Source organism: Doryrhamphus excisus, chromosome 6 (genome assembly GCF_030265055.1).
Source record: "Doryrhamphus excisus isolate RoL2022-K1 chromosome 6, RoL_Dexc_1.0, whole genome shotgun sequence".
Lineage (NCBI taxonomy): Eukaryota > Metazoa > Chordata > Actinopteri > Syngnathiformes > Syngnathidae > Doryrhamphus > Doryrhamphus excisus.
Window position 1 is genome coordinate 3,307,479 of NC_080471.1, and position 20,115 is coordinate 3,327,593.

The 20,115-nt window shown below is 46.3% G+C and overlaps 1 protein-coding gene across 3 annotated transcripts; it reads left to right on the forward strand.

Annotated features, from left to right (window-relative positions):
• The first annotated feature begins 643 nt into the window (after positions 1 to 643).
• bcorl1 (BCL6 corepressor-like 1) lies at positions 644 to 19,841 on the forward strand. Of its 3 annotated transcripts, none has more exons than XM_058076335.1 (12): positions 644 to 784; positions 6,805 to 6,953; positions 7,025 to 9,355; positions 9,445 to 9,553; positions 10,714 to 11,163; positions 11,937 to 12,124; positions 13,980 to 14,237; positions 14,300 to 14,466; positions 15,376 to 15,521; positions 16,840 to 16,917; positions 18,508 to 18,679; positions 18,749 to 19,841. In XM_058076335.1, the coding sequence occupies exons 2-12, from the start codon at positions 6,948 to 6,950 to the stop codon at positions 19,086 to 19,088; spliced, it is 4,245 nt and encodes a 1,414-aa protein (XP_057932318.1). In that variant the 5' UTR covers positions 644 to 784; positions 6,805 to 6,947; the 3' UTR covers positions 19,089 to 19,841. The 3 variants fall into 3 exon arrangements, with proteins under 3 accessions (XP_057932318.1, XP_057932316.1, XP_057932317.1); XM_058076333.1 differs by lacking the exon at positions 644 to 784 and adding an exon at positions 4,789 to 5,116 and having other exon boundaries at positions 9,448 to 9,553; positions 18,749 to 19,840; XM_058076334.1 differs by lacking the exon at positions 644 to 784 and adding an exon at positions 4,796 to 5,116.
• The last annotated feature ends 274 nt before the right edge of the window (positions 19,842 to 20,115 follow it).

Below are 20,115 nucleotides of genomic sequence, written 5' to 3' on the forward strand. Positions count from 1 at the left end.
GTAACTCTGTACTTGTCCAACATAAGAGACGCCATACAACATGAGGAGAGCGATGGGAAGACACCAACGCCAGCCACACTAGCATAGCGACTTGAGCGTACATTACTCACATTTGAACCACATCATGCAAGGTTAGCCTATTTGCTGAAGAACAATTCAATGATCCAACTTTTACATTGGTTGGCTGACTGACGGATAATTGGCAGAGGATGTTTACGATGTGTAGCAAAGCCTGTTTTTTATCTATTTTTGACGACAAAGCTGTGGTGGGTGTATAGTCAGAGGTGTTTTTTCTTTTATGATGCAATGAAAATGTGCCTCCAGGACATAATTTTTCCTTAAATTTTTCCTAAAGTTACTGCATGTGTGATATTCTGCATCAGTAAATAATGTCATATATCATACGTATATACTGTACGTGGACGTCTCGTCTTTGCATGGATGCAGATCATGGCAGGATTACTCCCAGTGACAAAGATTGAAAGCCCACTGATATTCACCTGTAGGGCTTCATCCGGCGCTAGGACCCAGGATGCGCGATTCTCATCTCCAGCTGCTGCAGACCCGAAGCTCGGGCAATAAGCGAAGATCGCGAGGACAAGCCACTCCAAAAAATAAACATTTTTTGCAGCACGCCGTATTTATTGTGAGTGGAGAAAGCAGTCTCGCCGGGTTGGGGACACCATCAGCTCGGGAAGCTCCCTGTGCCGCGGACGACGGTCGCTTGTTGCGCCGTGTGCACACACAGGCTTTGCGGCTGCACACACAGGCTCCGAGCGCCAAGGTAAGACGGCGCAATAGCGTGCGATTACTAATAACAAAGGCGTTACGTGCGAACGGGAGGTGACGGGAGGAGGGTGCTCATTGCACAACGACACTGAGGACGAGGCGCAACTCTGCCAAACTTTGACCTGGATATGTGTGGCGTTTCATTGTTGTGTCCTTTTTTCGGGCTGTAGTTGCGGCGACGTCTCGCTGCTATCCCGCGGCATTGTGTGTGTGTGTGTGTGTGTGTGTGTGGTTAAATAGGGCACACACACACACACACAAGTTGTGATGACACTGTGTGTGTCTTGCATGCGTTAATGATTGGGGTGTTGGGGTGGGGGTGTAAACTGAACTAAAGGAGAAGTGATGCATTCAGGTGCCAAAGGTTTGACATGATGTGAACGAGCCATGCATTACGAACCCGGCAAACAAGACCGTCAACCCGAGGCTGGATAACGCATCGACCGCCCCTCTCCTTGCCTCTTTCGGTCGGGGGGAGAATGAATAACTTGTGCCAAATGGCTTCCAGGTGAACTTACACGGGACATCCTCGTTTCGTGAAGCCATGGCGGCCTAAAATAGTCTCCCAAGAACGGAGGGAGGGGGTTGGGGATGACCACTTTGAAGTCTTTACCAAAATACAACACGTGCAGGCCTTGGTGACAAACACCGTGGATGTGATTCTTTTACCCCCAACTTGCTCCGATGTCGACATCCGATGCCGAGACTGAGAGGTGGCTCAAGCCCGAGTGGGCGCTCGACTACCGGGAAGAGTGTTGAGGCTTGCCCCGGTGACGGAGCTCTCGCTGTGTGGTGTTTGTTTGTGTGCTTCCGTCGTGCTTCGGTTTTCGTCCTCGTTTTTGTTTTGTTTTCTATACATCCGATTGCCATGCTCGTATCGGGCCATCTGTCAGCGATTTGACCGCCTTGTGCGCAGCCATTACTGGGCGAATGGCGAAGGGCATGTCGGAGAGGCTCCCACATGCCGATGATCCACGCAGCCAAATAGTTTCAGCCCGGACCACTGGGACGACGGTTGCCCCGCTGTTTTCCCTGCACAGCGCTGCAAAACAAGCCTGTGTTTGGTACCGTTTGCACGCCGCCTTATATCCTATACCTTCAGTGTGTGTGTATACAATATACGTGTATATATATCCTCACCAAGTGCTGGGAAAACTAGGAAATGTATTGAAGCTTTCAAGAAGCTCACCCAGGGCTTTGCTTATAATAAGACAAGTGGCCTAATTACAGCAAAGGCTGCTTAACCACAGAGACAAAATGTGATTATGGGGGGGAGACAAGTGCATGGTCATAAATAATGTTTGTCGTTTTTGGGGGGAGACATGCGTCCCAGCTGGATAGATATTAGCATCATGCAGCCTGCACTGTCTAATGAGATTTAATACAAGGACCCTTCATAAAGATCATAATGCTCAGTTTTGATGGACACTGAGGACCCAACATTTTCAAACATCAGCAATATACAGTATCTCACAAAAGTAACAACACCGCTCACCCTTTCAGTATCAGGTTCCTTCATTTGGTTCCTCCAAATGGATATCATTTAGAGCGGTCAGTGTACAGCTTATATAGCAGTATACAGTAGACACGGCTGTTATTGTCATGGCAACACAAGTGAGCACACACCTCATAGCGAACATGTTCAAATTGTGTCCACAATATCAATATTTGGTGTGAGCACCAGTGTTATTCAGCCCTGGCCTTAATCCTCTTGGGCCTGGAATTCACCAGAGCTGCACAGGTTGTTACTGGGATCATCTTCCGGTCCTCTATGATGACATCACCATTGGAGCTGGTGGATGTTCAACGCCACCATGCACTCCGCCATCCTCCTTCCTGCTTGAGAACACTCTTTGGGTGCTCAGTTGGGTTCAGGTCTGGGGAGACATCCTTCGTAAAGCTGTTTTCAGCTTCATTTTGGAGGTGTGTTTGGGCTCCTTATGTTGTTGGAAAAACGAGTTTCCCAGGGGAAGGACTCATGTTCTGCTTCGCAATGTCACAGTACATTTTGGATTTCATGTTTGCTCTTCAATGAGCCACAGCTCCCCAGTGCTGGGAGCACTCGTGCAGCCCAAGACCAAGACGCTACCATCCCGCTTGCTAATCACTTGTGTTGGTAGATATTTATACAATAATGTTGACTCATTCCCAAAGGGTAATAAATATATACCTGGCTCTGTCACCATAATCAAGAAATCAATTTAGCACATGATAAATAATAACAAGTTGATACTTGCCAGCCTTGATATATTGACATGTGCATGTGTGCCCCCCCCCCCCCCCCCCCTCCACCAAACAGGCTGGATGATGAGAGGGTTCACTCAGCGCATCTGTCTCAACCCCTGGGCGTTTTGCTTCTATGACGGACTGACCAGGGTGAGTGAACCCTCCTGTCAGTCATTCAGTCTCTTTGTCTGAGTGGGTGGAGGCGGGGCTGCTAGCAAATGCACACAGAGTGCTGCAAGTGAGCGTAGGAAGGTGTAACAACTAAGCAAACACAAATATGAATGAGCTGTACACTGACTACTCGTTTCCAATGACTAGTATACAATGTCCCTTGAAAACGGTCGCTGAAATATGAAGGGCGTACTTACTTTTGTGAGATATCATACAAATATATACATTTTACATTAATTCATTGCAACAAACAGCTTTATGCCAAGACACGTCTTGTCAGAGCATTTGTCTCTGACGCATGCTGATTGACACTGTGAAAGACATCAACAATCTGGTCGTCATTGTGGTTCTAGTTTGGCTGCACGTTGTCATACCGAGAGGCGTTTCTAATATAGTGCTTCCAAAAGAAGGGTTTCATTTGACAATATGTCTATCATTATACTTGCAGTTTGTGTGAAAGTGCACTACATCATACAAGGCAATACTAACGCCCACACACCCACACAAGCTGTACACTGACTACTCTTGCGTACAGCCACGTTTCATTTGTTTAGTATTGTACCTTGCTGTGTGGCTCACCATCTCTGCTGTAGTTAGTTGAAAGATGTTTTTAATGGGTTGAGGTCAAGGTTCTGTGCAAGGTCCTCCAGACCAAACTCATCCAAGCAGGTTTTGTTAAGATCAATGAATTAACCCATTTAATAGTCTAAATGATTAATTAAGATAGATACGTCTGGATACTTCTGTCGGTATAATCTTGCTACCTGATCTGTATTGCACACTACAGACTCCAACAGATACAAATACATATTTTATTAATAATAGCTATTTGACAGTGTCAATCAATCGAAACTGAGCTGTATTATGTTTTGTACTGGCAGAATATTTGTTGCACTTTTAGTTTATTATTGGTGCAGACAAACAGATGTAGAATTGTGCGGTGTAACAATGATGTGCTTTTTGTACTGCTGGTTTGCTCATGTTGAGGGTAAAAAACATCATATTTGTGTGCACTCAGTGCTCCTGAAGATGTCCGAAGGGTGTACTTTCTCTCAGGACTGGATCAAATTGTCCAAATGATGGACATGGGTCAACATGGTTTGACACATTGTGAGATGGATGGATGGATATTGCGCTTGAAACAAATCAGTACTGTGTGTGGAGGTCAGAATGTGTGATCTGTGCTGGCAGACTGCTCTGTTTGAGTTACAAAAGGAAGTGAAGAGCAGACACCAGTGGGACCTTGTGTGCAAATAAATGGTATGGTACCAAGGTGTTCATTAAATACACACATACAAGACGTTAGTGCATCACAATGCAGTTGGACTTGGGTGGTTTTACATCACAATATGTCATCATTCATGAAAACATGTCCTGTCCTTTCCCTATAGTTACTTGCTTCCTCATCTTTCACCCAACCAACCCCAACCTTCTTTTTATTCTTTATTTCCTGTTTCATTACACTTCCCTTCCTGTTAAAACTCGTGGCTTTAAAGTGACAGTTTATGACTTGGTGACCCCCCCCCCCGTCAGATAAGGCCAGTTTAAGCGCACCACTACCACCACTGTGACACTGCCTCCACTCGCTATCACCCTTGTGCCTTCTGAAGCGGCTGTGAGGTCGCGGTGCATGCCGGTACCTGTAGTCCTCACCCCTCCCTGACTCTCGAGCGTCCAATCCTGGGCGTGGATGGCCGAGCACTACATCTCCCAGAGGCTCCCCCCAACTCGCTCTCCCACCAGACTGGAGATACGGAACGGACAGTCTTGACGACCACCCCCTCGCCTCCCCTCCTTCCCCACCTCCTCCTCTCCCCCTCACCGGACTTTGAGAACCGAAAACGGTCGAGATTAGTGAGGAGTCGCGGACCGCCAGAGGCCGGAGAGCCGAAGACGTCCAGCCCTTGTGCGACGTTCACGTACGATCCGGGTGAGCGTGTCATTGGACATCTTTTATGTGGTAACTCGAAGGCGAGAATAAGGGGGGGGGGGGGGGGGTGGATAAGGTGGTGGTGGTAGCGTTTCTTGGGTCGGGGTCTCGGTCGAGGAGAGACGGGACACCCGCCGCTTCAACGCTCCATGCTAGGTCGGCTGAGGATAAATAACAGCAGCCCGTCTCTGCGTGCGAGCCGGCGGGGGAGCGGAGTTGTCGAGCTCCGTCAACCTCCTCCACCTCCTCCTCCGTGACAGCGGTGACCGCTCCGGAGCACAAGCCTGCGAACTTGTGTCGCCCACCCGTGTGGGACTTTATCCCGCACCCCCTCCCTCGCCTCTGAGATTGATTATATGCAAAAGGAGGAGATTTGTTGTTGTTGTTTTTTTGTATCGCTTTCTTGATGTAGATGAGCTCTTTTGGAGGAAGTGTTATTGGGGGGTGAGGGGTCTACCCTGGCACTTTGCTACCCCCTCATATGCATACATTGTTGATGTTTGCACCATTAAGACCATTCATGGATGCGCTGGCTGTACTTCCCCGGGCTCTCGTCCTTCGTGCTGGACGGTGTTCGGGCAAAGGCTGCAAAGCTCCGCGGTGCATGCACAGTACATGTGCCGTTTCTGTGTGCATGTGTTGGCCCACATCGGAGCCGATGCATTCAAATGATAGTTAGCAAGGACAAACCGTGCCGTGAATGCACCGCCTCTCTTCAACGGAGATCTTGTGATTTTGTGTGCATTTGACTGACTCCCAAGCTGATGCTTCCTGATGGTTTTCCCCTCTTGCTGACCTGCTGTATGCCCTCACATGTACCTTGCTGGTAGTTTTAGGAGGACAAGAGTACAGCGCAGGTCGTTTTGTAGCCTGCTGTGAAGCAGCGACAGAGACGGGATCTTTTGGTTGGGGTGGCCATGGTGAGAACATTACACACATGCGGCGGCAAGAAGTTGATACCTGAAATGGCTAGAGATGGCCAGTGGGGTGGCCAGAGTGTCCACCACGTAGCACCGCCACTGCTGTGAAGTGACCTTTTGTGGTGTTTGTGTTCGGTTAGAATCGTACGAGAATTTGAGCAACTCTGTGCATTTAGCATGCTAGACTTCATCAATGCGGCCTGCCTAAGCAGGTACAGAAAGCATTGATTGTAAAGTAAGCAGGCGTTTTCAGAGGTTCCCTATGTATGTCGGGAAGGCGTTGGTCGGCCAGTCTGCCCATTTTCTGTGAACAAAATGGTCCAATTGTGACTACGTCACCACAACAGCCGGAACCAACAGAGCAGCATCCCGTCATCAGAAACAGTCAACATTTAAACATGCAATTGCATTTTTAGGAGTGATCATGGTTTCGTTGTAGCCACATGGCTGTTCTGTACCGAATGATGCCCACGCTTTCATCTTGGCCACTTGTTGTTCTCCGTTTATGTATTTCACCAGGGACGACACGTGTTCCCCAAACAGGAGACTTTAAAGACAGAAGAGGGTTTTCAAGCTCTGACTTCTCCTTGGCTAGCCATGACTCCCGCTCACTCAACCGCAATGTATTTGTTTATATAGCGAAGCAGGAACACTTCCTGTCTGTAACCTTAATGTATATAATGTACTGAAAAGTCAGATTACCATTCCTTGACTTTGTATCAGAGTTTATATGGTGTTACTCAATGCCTTGTTTTTGTCTCTTTGCAGTATTTTTGTTTGTTTCTTTCTGCATTTTCCTGATTGCGGAGTGGCCACAGTGGATCTTTTCGATCAGCATTCCATTGCTTTTAAAGACTCCCATCAGACTGCCTGGCCTACCCTGTGAGGCATGTTGTGTTAAAGAAACACCTATGCAGGTATGCATTGTCATGAATACAGTTAGAGGACTATTGGGAGTGTATCATTGAAACCGTCTGCTCTTACCCAGGTGGACTCTTCACTAATGAATGTAGGGGATGGAGACACGGTGAGCAGAGAGATCAGTGCTCCAAATAAAGCAGCCACGAGCATGGTGGGAAATCCTCCGCAAACGTTGCCCCTCGAGTTTAGAGGCGACGTTAGCCTCAGTCAGCAAAACAAGACCACTCCAACAACAGACTGTAAGACAGCGAGAGCCTGCCCGGACACCAGTAATTACAACCACAGCCTGAAGCTCTCCCCACCGCGGCAGCTCAACAATGAACCGATGTCCAGCTCAGCCCCCACGGCCTTGGAGAAGAGGGCAGACAAAAGAGTGGTAGAGGCTGCTAAAATCAAGGCGGACGACACGGCGGTCTTCACCACCCCTCAGTGGTCAGGCGGTGTAAAAGTCGGCGGGGACGACTCGGCCAATCCAAGGAATCACAGCAAGAAATCACACGCGCCATCTGCTGGTTTCCAGTGCCCCATGTTCAAACCAGCCCAACCAGTTGCCTTCCTGCCGTCTGCTGATTTCTCCTCCCCGCTTTGTAAAATCACTCTCCCACCAGCATTGGGGCAGATTGCGGCTCTGAGAGAAGCCACGACCGGCCACTTTCCAAAAGAGATCCAACCTCAAACCTCAGGTGTAGCGGGTACACCCCTCATGCGGACCTATCACTATCCCTTCCCTGTGGGTCGGACTTCAGGGACGACGGAGAAAAAGGCCTCGAAACATAAAGTGAACCATTCATCCGGCAAGAATGGAAAATCCATCGGGGAATCCTTGGCCTCTGTGGTGGCGTCCCCAGCTATCGCCCTCCCGCTGCAGCACCCGTCACTGAACTCTGGAGCACCCACTCACTACACATTGTCGCCCACCGCCGCCATTTGCTGTGGCTCTGCACTCGCCACCATCGCCTCTCAGAGCAGACTGCTAAACCACGTGGAGAAGGGCCTCAGCTTGGACAAGACCGCCATCGGATCTCTAAAAGCCGAGGACCGCAGAATAGCATGTTCACTGGAGCCGAGGGATGTTCCCCTCGATTTGTCTGCTAAATCCAAACGTCCAAAATGCACAGACGACCCTCCGGTGGATCCTCAAAATACAGAGTCAAATAAAATAGGCTTTGTGAACTCAAAGAGGACTCATTCTACAATGTATAGCTCAGCTGGACAGTATCCTATTTTACCCAATACACACAGGAATGGATCCCATCAAAAACAGTCCACGCGGCCGCAGAATCACCAGCTGTCTGAACGCAAGCCTCTGTGGAGCAAAGGGTCATCACAGGACCCCATTAAAAGTATCCCCGGAACATACGTTGGCGTGGCGAGTCCCATACTGGCCTCCACGCTTCGTGGGAAAGATGGAAAGGGGGCGTTTGCAGATGAGTTTCAGAGTTTTGCTAAGCAGGAGTTTATATCCATAATAGACCAAGGTGAGCAAGTTTCTTCAGGAGGAAAGAGGCCATCTTCTCATGCTCAGACGAAAAACACCAGCATAGCCATCAGTAAGAACTGTTCCACGAAAGGAGCCTTAATGACGGCCCTTTCAAGTCCCGCCAACGCGCATCCAAAGCCTGGAAAAGCAGCAGGTCTGTACTCGACGTGGCAGAAGACCTCTCATCCTCCACACCAAACATCCTCTGTTCAAAGGAAGGTCTCACCAGGTTCCCCAAAGGCTAAGGGAGCTGTAGAAGGTTCCAAGTTTCAGAGTCCATCCACAACTGTGGATGAAACGTGGGAAAAACAATGTCCACTGTCTAACCTTGCGTCCATTGTGAAGCAGCACGATGGTCATGTGGCACCGAGAAACGACACTGTTCTCAATCTTCTCACTGGAAGTCAAGAGACCCTGTCCAAACAGGCCCCGTCAGCATTCTGGTCCTCGGAGAACTGGCTGTCTCAAGGGGGCCTGACTCGATCCAGGAACAGGCTTGAAAGGTTGAAGCCCACTGAGACCTCTGAGAACAAAGCTGAGCTACACAGCCATCAGGGAGAACACAAGAAAGGGATCCCAAAAGCCTTCGGACAGTCTCATAGCCTCAGAAGCAACGCATCCACAAACGGCAACAGGCTGGAGAGCCAGCTAGCACAGGTCTTGGAGGGAGAGGCGCTGAAGAAGGACGGCGAGAAGTCTGAGAGAGCCAGCAATGAAAAACCGGGAGGTTTAGTCGCATCTATTCTGTCGGCCGACAAATGTGAGAAGAGAACTAACGGAACCAAAGAGGAGTCTCCAACCAAAGCAGCTAAAAAGAAGAAAATGAGTCCTAAGAAGCCTGCAAAGGCAGAGTTGTCTAAAAAGATTGCAGCAGAGAAAGAAGACGATACAGGAAGTAGTCCCACAGAACAAAAGAAGGTAACGCATACTGAAGGTCTTTGGGGTTAGTTGGGGTGTCAGACCTTTCCAATAATCTCACAAATACTCTTGTTTTTGATTTTATTTAGCAGAAGAAACAAATAACACCGGAGCTGGAGCAAAGACTTTCCCTGCGGAGTAAAGATCAGATTCTCAAAGACCGTAGCAGCCTCAAGGAGGATGACCACAACCATACAGGTATCATCTACCCTAAAGTCCATGATATCCATGAAGTCCATGATATTGTTCCACCTATAGAGGTAAATTGTCTCCAGTATCTCACAGCCTTCATTTTCCAAACAGCTGACAACACAAGTCAAGCCAGTAGCAATGTCAATATGTCTTGCCAAAAGTCAAGCATGCTGTTGATAGCATCATGGCTGCATGAGTGCTGCCGGCACTCGGGAGCTGCGGTTCATTGAGAGAAACATGAATTCTTCATTCATTCATTCATTTCCTACCGCTTTTTCCTCAATAATAATAATAATAATAATGATAATAATACATTTTATTTGTATAGCGCTTTTCAAAAGACACTTTACCGAAGAATTAAGTTGAATAAAGCAAGTAAACAGAGTAAAAGATAAGTTAAAATACAACATTGATTGGTTAATACACAGTTAAAAGATGAGTAAAAGCGGGGCGGGGCACAGCAGTCAGGTATAAAAAGTTAGACATTAAAAACAGATTTAAAGAGGTGGTTTTTGGTTGTTTTTTTAAACTGGCAAGGTCAGGGCAAGCACGGAGTGAATGGGGCAAAGAGTTCCAGAGGGTGGGGGCAGCGGTGGAGAAGGCTCTGTCTCCCCAGGTTCGGAGCTTGGTCTTACAGGGGAGTGCCAGGAGGTTGGAGTCTGAGGAGCGAAGGGGACGTGGGGGATTGTGTGGATGGAGCAGGTCTGTGAGGTATGGGGGGGTCAGATCGTGGAGGGCTTTGTAGGTGATGAGAAGAACTTTGAAGTGAATGCGTGAAGCCAGTGGAGGCTTTTAAGGACCGGGGTAATGTGTTGACGGGAGCGGGTGGAGGTGATCGCCAAGAGTTTTAAGGCGGGGGTGGACCAAATATTTGTACACGTGAGGTATAATCACTTTTAGACAATAATGGTTGTGTGTGGACAATAACTATTCCAGTATAAGGGCTGTACACTGACTACTCTGAAAGATATCCATTTCTGCATTATTGTCCCTGGAGAAGTTCTAATGAAATACTTCATGAAACGTGTACTCACTTTTGTTGAGATTCAGAGTGATCATTGGCTCCTCGGGTAAGTCAATTTGAAGTTTGAATGCCTGAGATGTGTCAGCAGCACCTGATGCACGTAAGCTGTTGCGTGAGGAACCATCTCATGTGATGTAATCAGTTCCAGATGGCAGCCGTCCTGAGGGTGAGGAGAACCGTTCCTTGAACCCCGCTGCTCCTAACAAGGAGGCCACCCCTACAGAGAGCTCCTTCCCGCGTCTGAGGAGAGGACGGCGGCGAACCGACGAGGCCAGGCTCGACCTCTGGGGTTTCGCCACGCCTTCTCCACCGCCGCCGCCGCCACCACTGCCGACCTCTCAAATGAGCCCGTCACCACCTCCTCCGCGGATGCCAGCCCGCCGCCCGAGAGGGAGACCCCGCGCCAGCCGCTTGTCAGAGCGGGACAATCAGGACAAGGGCAAAGCGGAGGACGCGGAAGACGACAGCCCGACGCATAAGAGGCGGCGGCACTGCCGTAGTCGAAAGTACCAGACGGGGGAGTACATCACTGAGAAGGACAAACTTGAATACGGAGAGCACCTTGAGGAGTCGGACAGCGGGATCACAGATGGTACGTACATGATTAAGCCGGAGAAGAGAGAAGACTATTTAGTAACGGATAACCACAACCAGGTGCAATAGCGGCGTTTTAACCAGTAGGGGGCAGTTACTGTACACTTGCGTGCGTCCATCCATCCATTCATTTTCTATGCCGCTATCCTCACTGGGGTGGTATACAAGAGAACTGGTCACCAGCCAATCACAGGCTACATATAGACACACAGCCAATCACACTCGCAGTCATTGAGAACATGCAAACTCCACGCAGTGAGGCCCAAGCGGAGATTCAAACCCAGGTGTCCAAGTCCTACATGGCATCTCCTGGGATCAGCACTCTATCTATCCATCCTAATGTCCCAATATCCCCTCAATTAACCATTTTAGGAAGTACCCTCGTGCTAATTTTGGGCTTAACTGTACATTTTCTTATATTACATGACATAATGTCAAACATCAAACATAGAGGCTCTCCATGACCATCCTCAATATTGTGTAAGGATGCTGTCTCAAACTCGATACCGACTCAACCAACACTTGTCATTTGCATGAACAAATGTGACATCATGTTATGCCTCAATTAAAGCTACAAGATGGAAGTCATTGCACCGTGGAAACGGCAGCTTCTGCAGTCACAGGTGGTGCATCCCATCTCATCTCATGGATGGGATGCCATCTTTTTGGAAATAGCTGCAGTTGAGCCATCCTTAGTCGTGTGTCTGGATGGTTTCAGGTTGCACAGATTAACCATACTAACCTCCAAAAATCGGGTGGTGGTCCTCACAGATTTGCACGTGCTACGGTGTCCAAGTCCTGCCTTGCCCAGTCCGGAGTCACCGCCACGGAGACCCTCCTTCACTCGCTCAGGCTCAGTACGCTACCAGGCTAGCGACATATCGCCGGAGTCCAGTGACAAACCCTCTGGGAAGAGGAAGTTCAAAAGCAAGCATTTGTGCGACAGCGATGAGCAAAAGGTAAGCTTCATACTCACCCACACTCATACGCACTGTTGTGTTGAAGACCCGAGGAGATGAACAATTTTCTAGCATTTTAAATCAGACAAAACGTCCAAAACGTGTGTTTGGCTTTTTCCAGGGAAAACATACACAGTTATCCTTCATGGAATTCCGTCTATCCTTTTTTTTTCTTTTTTTTGTTTTGTGCTTGCTTATTAGTAATATTAGTACATTTTACATGATGTGTATATATATATATATATATATATATGTGTGTATATATATGTATGTATATATACGTATATGTATATATACGTATATGTATATATATGTATGTGTATATATATGTATATGTATGTGTATATATATGTATATATGTGTGTATATATGTATATATATGTATATATATGTATATATATATATGTGTGTGTGTATATATATATGTATATGTGTGTATATATGTATGTGTATATATATGTATATGTATATATGTATATATATATATATACATATACGTATATATATATATATATATATATATATATATATATATATTATTACATTACATTGTACATTTTAAAGCACATTTGACAAATTCTGATCCTAAATCAAACATAAAAATGTCTAAATGAGCCCAACTAGACACTTTCAAGACATGCAGTATTCTACACTGTTCACTAGGTGTCAGCAATGTTACATTATTGAGACAATAACCACTGCAGGAAGTACGCTGTCCAGACAAAACCCTCTCATTGCAAACGTGTGAGTCTGTTGTCTAAACTTTTCTGTTATTGTGTCTGCTATACTGGGTATTACCCGTGTGAAAGCGACTATAGGTGTGTTATTCCATGTCGAGGGGGCTTTAATAATGTTTAAAAACATATTTCGAATGTTATGTCTTATTTACAGTTATTCCATTTATAAATAAGGAATCCCACTTCACAGAAATCCACTTATCATCACAACCAATTGACTGTGATGAATGATGATTCATACTGTATATATACTGTATGCTGTACCTTTCAGTCATGGCTGCTTAGTACTAATACAGTGGAATCAGCTTAAAGTGGCGCTGCCCATTTTGTGCAAGGGGGGTGCATTCTCTGCAAATGCGCAAAGGATGTGCTTCAGCGCCATGAATCATAGAGCATCACAAAAGGAAAACAAATGCAGAGTAATCTGATCAAAATGATTGACAACACGCATCGTTCACCCACTCACCTGTCACTCCTTAGTCATGTAAAGGTACAGCTGCTGCCTTTGTAAATCTCAGTCTCTGGCAGTTTTTCAAATTTTTTTTACACAAAAACAAAAGGTATTTTGCAAGGTGTTGAAATGACTCTCCAACGTACAGCAAACTAAATTCAGGTTCAAGTCCAGGAGAATAATAATAGCTTGTAACGGGTCAGTTATGGCCGAGAGATGACACAAATGCCCGGGGGGGGGGTTCTTTTCATTGGGACCAGAATTTCTGGTGGTGTCCCTGTTCTTGATGCAGTCATTCCTGCTTGGTTATGTTACTTAAACATGGTATTTATTGTTTCACTGTATAGTAATTACTGGCAATGGATGGCGAATGTTGTATGATGAATATATAAGCCAACGGTGCCCCCTGGTGGCTGGATGGGTTTGTCAGCTTTCTTTCACTGGCCCTCTTTGTTGGACGTGCCATCCATCCATCCATCCATCCATTTTCTAGACCGCTTTCCCTCATTAGGGTCAGGGGTCTGGGGGGGTGCATACTGGAGCCTATCCCAGCTGCCTTTGGTCATTGTTAGTGATGAAACGTGATGAATTGATTCATGTCCATATGTCATAGTTGGTCAGGCTCTAATTCACAATGCATCATGACCTCCTATTATCTGGGTTCCAGACAAGGGCCAAACGTAGCAGCCTGGGCAAACGCACATCATCTACGGCCCTGGATGGTGACAGGACAGAGAGCAGCCCCCCTCCCTCCACCCCCAAAAACCTGCCATCGTCTCCTTCAAGCAAGAAGAGCTCCTCTGGGAAAACCAGTTGCTCAGAGTCTCCCCCCAAACGGCCCGTCCCTCCAGAGGTCCGACGACTGATTGTCAATAAAAACGCTGGGGAGACGCTGTTGCAGCGTGCTGCCCGTTTGGGCTATCAGGTACAAATCAACTTTGAGTTCGACTTTAACTTCGCATTCAACGGCATGTTTTTTTTCTCCAGGAAGTAGTGCAGTACTGCCTAGAAAAGGACATCAGGGAGGTCAATCGGCGAGACAACGCAGGTTACACGGCACTCCACGAGGCGTCTTCTCGGGGCTGGACGCAGATTGTCCAGATGCTGCTCAAACACGGAGCGGATGTCAACTGCAGCGCTCAAGATGGAACACGGTGAGAAAGGAACACACATGGAACTCCTTGTTGCTTCTATGAAGGTTCATCAGAGAGATTGCATCATGTGGATTTCCCAGTGCTTGGACTGGTTCATGGTCAACACGCTGCACGGTGGTCCAGTGGTTAGCACAGCTAGGAGACCTGAGTTCAATTCCACCCTCGGCCATCTCTGTGTGATCTCTGTGTGGAGTTTGCATGTTCTCCTCGTGCATGTGTGGGTTTTCTCCGGGTACTCCGGTTTCCTCCCACATTCCAAAAACATGCTAGGTTAATTGGCCACTCTAAATTGTCCATAGGTATGAATGTGAGTGTGAATGGTTGTTTGTCTATATGTGCCCTGTGATTGGCTGGCCACCAGTCCAGGGTGTACCCCGCCTCTCGCCCCAAGACAGCTGGGATAGGCTCCAGCATCCCTGCGACCTTCGTGAGGATAAGCGGTAGAAAATGAATGAATGAAAGCCAAATCAGTCATCTCGTGAAGAACTTTATGACACCAATGCTAAGAAGCTATCGTCCAACAGCAAAGTAAGAATCCTATTGATTTTTACTGATAATCCGACAGAAGATGGTGTTGGGATTTGAGGTCAAAGGTTGAACCCAGAACAGGCTGCTTGTGAAATGTCAACTTGATTGTTAAAAGGTGGGAGGGGTTTAGTCGTATACGTCAGTAGGAGCCCTGTTGTTTTTATCACATGACACGTGTGTACTGTTTGCTACATGTTGCTACATGTTGACTATTAGACAGGTATCTATCAAGCAATGTTCTTAGAACATCTGGACTATTGTCATACACCAAAGCAAAGGATCGAATCAAGATAGCAAGGTGGTTCGGGGTCAAAGGTGGAACCTGGAACACGGTGTCCTACTAAATGTGTCGTTTACGTTTTGCCCGTTTTCTTCCCACAGGCCCCTCCATGACGCCGTAGCGAGCGACAACCTGCCCATCGTGTGGCTGCTCCTCAACCACGGTGCCGACCCCACACTGGCCACCTACTCTGGACACACGCCCATCAAACTGGCACACAGCTCCACCATGAAGACCTTCCTCATGGGTGGGTGCTCACAACACCCCTCATTTTTACACTATTACACATGACACTATTACACATGACACTATTACACATGACACTATTACACATGACACTATTACACATGACACTATTACACATGACACTATTACACATGACACTATTACACATTACACTATTACACATTACACCAGGGGTCTCAAACTCAATTTACTTGGCGGCCACTGGAGCTAGGGTCTGGGTGAGACTGGGCTGCATCAGGTTTTCCAAAAAAAAACAAAAACGCATTTATTAAAAACAAAAAAATTAAAAAAACTTTGCTTTGGTTCCAATTTTCTACAATAAAAGCTCCAATAAAACACAAAATAAGATGAAAAATAAATAAACAATCAAGAATAAAGAAATCAATCAATCAGTAATAAATAAATGAGTATAATAATAATAAAAATAAAACGGCAAATAATAAAAACTTAAGAAAGCACATATACATAGTTGGTGGGTAGACAAATGATTTTTTTCAGATGAAAATGAACAAAGCATTATTAGAGCCCTGTAGACATGACAAAACACGACTATAGTCACATTTATACTCTTTTTATTTACAACATATTGCGCAACTGCAGGGTCTTGAGACATATGCTAACTCGCAAACTAGAGAGCTAGCGACCTCAACGGTAGCCTTCGAGTTATTTCCTTTAAACTTAAATAGCCAAAAACTTACCACTTCCACACGGATAGGGAGGATAACTATTAACAGTTATTTAACCTTTAACATGAACATTAATCAAACGTAATAATTTTTTCTGGGTACATGATACCATACAGCATCCATATCAAACTTGCGCGGGCCGCACTAACATTAAACTTTCATATCAAGGCGGGGGCCTCAAACTAGTGTCCTGCGGGCCACATTTGGCCCACGGGCCGCGTGTTTGAGACCCCTGCATTACACTATTCACTATTACACATGACACTATTACACTCCACTAGTGTTCCCAAGGGACGCTACATAAGGATGTAAACCAGTCCATTGTGTATTAAGACCATCACCTCAGCTTTTGTCTTAGGTGCCAAATCATATGATCATGAGTATAAACACCAAAAACATGTTTTTATTAGAATATGCCAATAAAAAAACGCGGCGTGCCACGAAGGGTAAGCAGGCCCACACTTTTATTCGTATGCTATTGTATTATTTTTCCCACTTCTTTCTATTATTATGCCGTACATTTTTTCCACCTCGTCTCATTTTGACAGCCAACAAATATTTTCAGCTCTTCGCTCATAACTCGTGTACACCAAATGCAGTTGGCATGACGACGGTCCTCCTTTCCTCTTCCAGACTACTTAACGGACCTAGAGGGGCGCAGCCAGCAGGATTCCACTTTGCACTGGGATTTCTACAGCAGCTCCTTGTTTGGTAAGTTGAAGGTGGAGAACGTGTGTCCGGGAGCTTTCCTCCTTTTCCTCCTTTTCCTCCTTTTGACCGAGAAGAGGACGAGTTGAGGCCTGCTGAAGGTGTGTCACTTTCAGAGAATGTCTGCTTGGTTTTTGTTCCTGTGATGTTCACATTGTTTAGGAACGTGACTTAAACAGAGGAGAGCCAACAGAAAATATGCGTTATGAAGGGAAAAGAGCAGATACAAAGAGACAGCGTAACGGGAACACTTATTCAGCCTCTTCTTCAACGTCTTCAACAAAAGCTGCAACAACACTCCATTGCCATACAATGGGACGGGTATATTCAAGATTTTACTGCTGTATTGACACTTAGAATTATATATATGCCATTATACACCATGAATGCATCTGGTACATGGTCACAGCATGGGTATACAACCATCAACCCTTGTTGCAGGTCTTTGGAGGTGTGGAGGTGTGTCCCAGGTGTGTCCCATTAGTGTGATTACATGCAGTAATCACCCGTCTCTTATCTGCTTTTGGTTTTTCCTTTTTAATGCACAGAAAAGAGAAAGACGTGTTCATGTCTCACATAAAAATTGAGGATGATGGCCAAAACTCCAAAAGTGCACTTTTGCTTGAACAGGAAGCATAGATGTTATTTCTGAAATATGGAAGCTCATTATACATAACTACTCATTCAATCCCAGCCATTATTCAACAGCAGCTCCTCTCGGTGGCAGCCATTGCTGATGAGTTGGACTACATTTGAAGGCACACAGACTATTGTGTTGTCAGGCTATATAGACGTGGTATATACCAAAAGAACGGTTATTACACTCTTAACTTTCATCAGGAAAAAATAGATTTGTTACATTTTTCTAATCTTTAGGAATCAGTAGTAGAATATATGTAACTTTCAGCAAAATCCATCCATTTTCTACCGCTTATCCTTATGCTGGAGCCTATCCCAGCTGTCCTCGGGCGAGAGGCGCCAGCCAATCTCAGGGCACATATAGACAAACAACCATTCACACTCACATTCATACCTATGGACAATTTGGAGTATCAGTTCCAAGCAAAAAAGGAGAAAAGGAGCATTTCGTGAAAAGATCAGCATGACCTTCACACCAATGTAAGCATATTTAAGCCAAATATATGAACAGCTATTGTATGCCACAGCATAACAAGCCTAAAACAGATTTTGTATGACATAACCATTTGTTCACAAAGATAACACCATGAACTATTTACAGTTGTAACAGGCATCTTTCCACTTCCTGCCTTTCCACTTCCTGCTTGCCGTGCAGCATGTACTTCTATGGGAAAGATGCAGGCGGAGTTCTTATAAAATGCACCTGTGCCAGGCTTAGAACGACACCAAACATGCTCTCTTCCATTGTGGAGTTGCATCACACCAAAACGGGTAAAAAGTCTTAGTTAGTGAAGGAATGGTCGTGACCAGGTCTACCGCACAACACCGCAGCAACATGCCAGTGTTGGAGTAGCGAGTGGTGCTAAGGAGTAACATTTAAAGCGCATGCAGACCTAGACGAAGCTGTTGGATGTTCTTTACCTCCGTTCTGGAAAATGTGTGTTCCCTCCGCAGAGAACGAGGAGAAGCCCTGCTGGGACTTCCTGCTGTCGGAAGAGAAGGAGGAGTTGGCAGAGGTGGAAAGCGTGGACAAGGACAAGGACTCGGACAAAGATTGCCTCGTGTTTGAGCTCTCCTCTGAGCCGCTCTTACCTTGTTACCACGTCCAGGTGTCCCTAACCCAGGGGTGAGTGGCGGTGGTCTTCCTGGAGGTGGTCTTTGACGTGTACTTAACGCCGTGTCTTCCACCATGCAGCTTCTGTAACTGGTTCCTGCTGTCGGACGTCCTGAAGCGTCTGAAGATGTCGGCGAGGATCTTCCGGGCTCGCCACCCTCACTTGGAGGTGGCCGCTTTGCCTCGTGCCGAGCTTGGACGGCAGGTTCTCATCAGCCAGGTGGGCTCATCTTTGGATCTGCCTTCGGAGGATGAGGACGAGGACGAAGAAGAGGAGGAGGATAAAGAGGCGGGGCTTATTGAGCTGGTGCGTTGCGTACCGGAGCTCCAGAGACTGCTGGGCTCCTCTATTCACATCCTTCAGGACGAGGATGAGGACGAGGAAGAGGAGGAGAAACGGGAGAGGCGGCGGAGTCGGTAGCCCCTCATCATGAACTTTGCGAGGGGAAGGGGCGGGGCCTCACAGGCGAACTTTGACCCCCAGACAGCGATCAGGTTTTGTTTATTTTGTGAAAAAGAAAAGTCTTGCCATCAGGGTGATTTGTTTGTAAAAACGTGGCAGGATGTTTTCCAAAGGGACTGTTGGCTGGACCCTTAGCCACGCCCCTTTCCCGCCTTCACTTCCTGTTTCTTGACAACAGCACCTTCTTCCTCCTCATCATATCACGAATGGTCCTTAGCCCAGACTCAGTCGCACTTTTCAGACTTTTTTCTTGAAGAGCGGACTGCCAAGCGTCGTCTTTGTGTCGCAGTGCGTTCTTGGCACTGTTTTATTTAATAGTCGTTAATATATTTGACCTCTTGTCTACCTGGTACGCCCACGTATGGACGTTTTGCTTTGTAGGGTCGGTGCTTCTTCTTTTTTTTCTTTTTTGGAAAAAAATGTACTTGTTAGGATCCCTTTATTGCTCCCTGGTTTGAGAACAGTATTTCAAGCAAGCTGAAGTACAGTTTTATTGTACTGGTGCTATAATAGATTTTTGTGTTGACAATCAATGATGTTTTGGTTTGGAATCACAAACTGATTATAATAGTTACAAAAAAAGGATATTTGAGAGGTTGGAGGTGCAAAGAGAAGTGGAGTTAAGTTGCTGACATGACTGAAGAGACTGCAAGAGACTTTTATTTGATTCTTTTTTATAAGAAATCAAAAATAAAGCATGATTGTAAATCATATTTTGATGGCTTCTACTTGCAGGTTTGATTACTTCTGTCACAGCTATGAATGTGAGTGTGAATGGTCTACGTATATGTGCCCTGTCATTGGCTGCCCACTAGTCCAGCGTGTAGCCCGCCTCTTGCCAAAAGACAGCTGGGATAGGCTCCAGCATATCACCGTTGCCCTCGTGAAGACTGAGTAACAGCGGTAATAATAATTATTCATTATATATAATTATTAATTATATAATAATATTATATTATTATATATTATGTAATAATAATTATTA

Coding starts and splice junctions, on each gene's coding strand:
- bcorl1 (XM_058076335.1), top strand. Junction 11,164..11,936: donor GGACAGCGGGATCACAGATG/GTACGTACATGA, acceptor TGGTCCTCACAG/ATTTGCACGTGCTACGGTGT. Junction 12,125..13,979: donor GCGACAGCGATGAGCAAAAG/GTAAGCTTCATA, acceptor TCTGGGTTCCAG/ACAAGGGCCAAACGTAGCAG.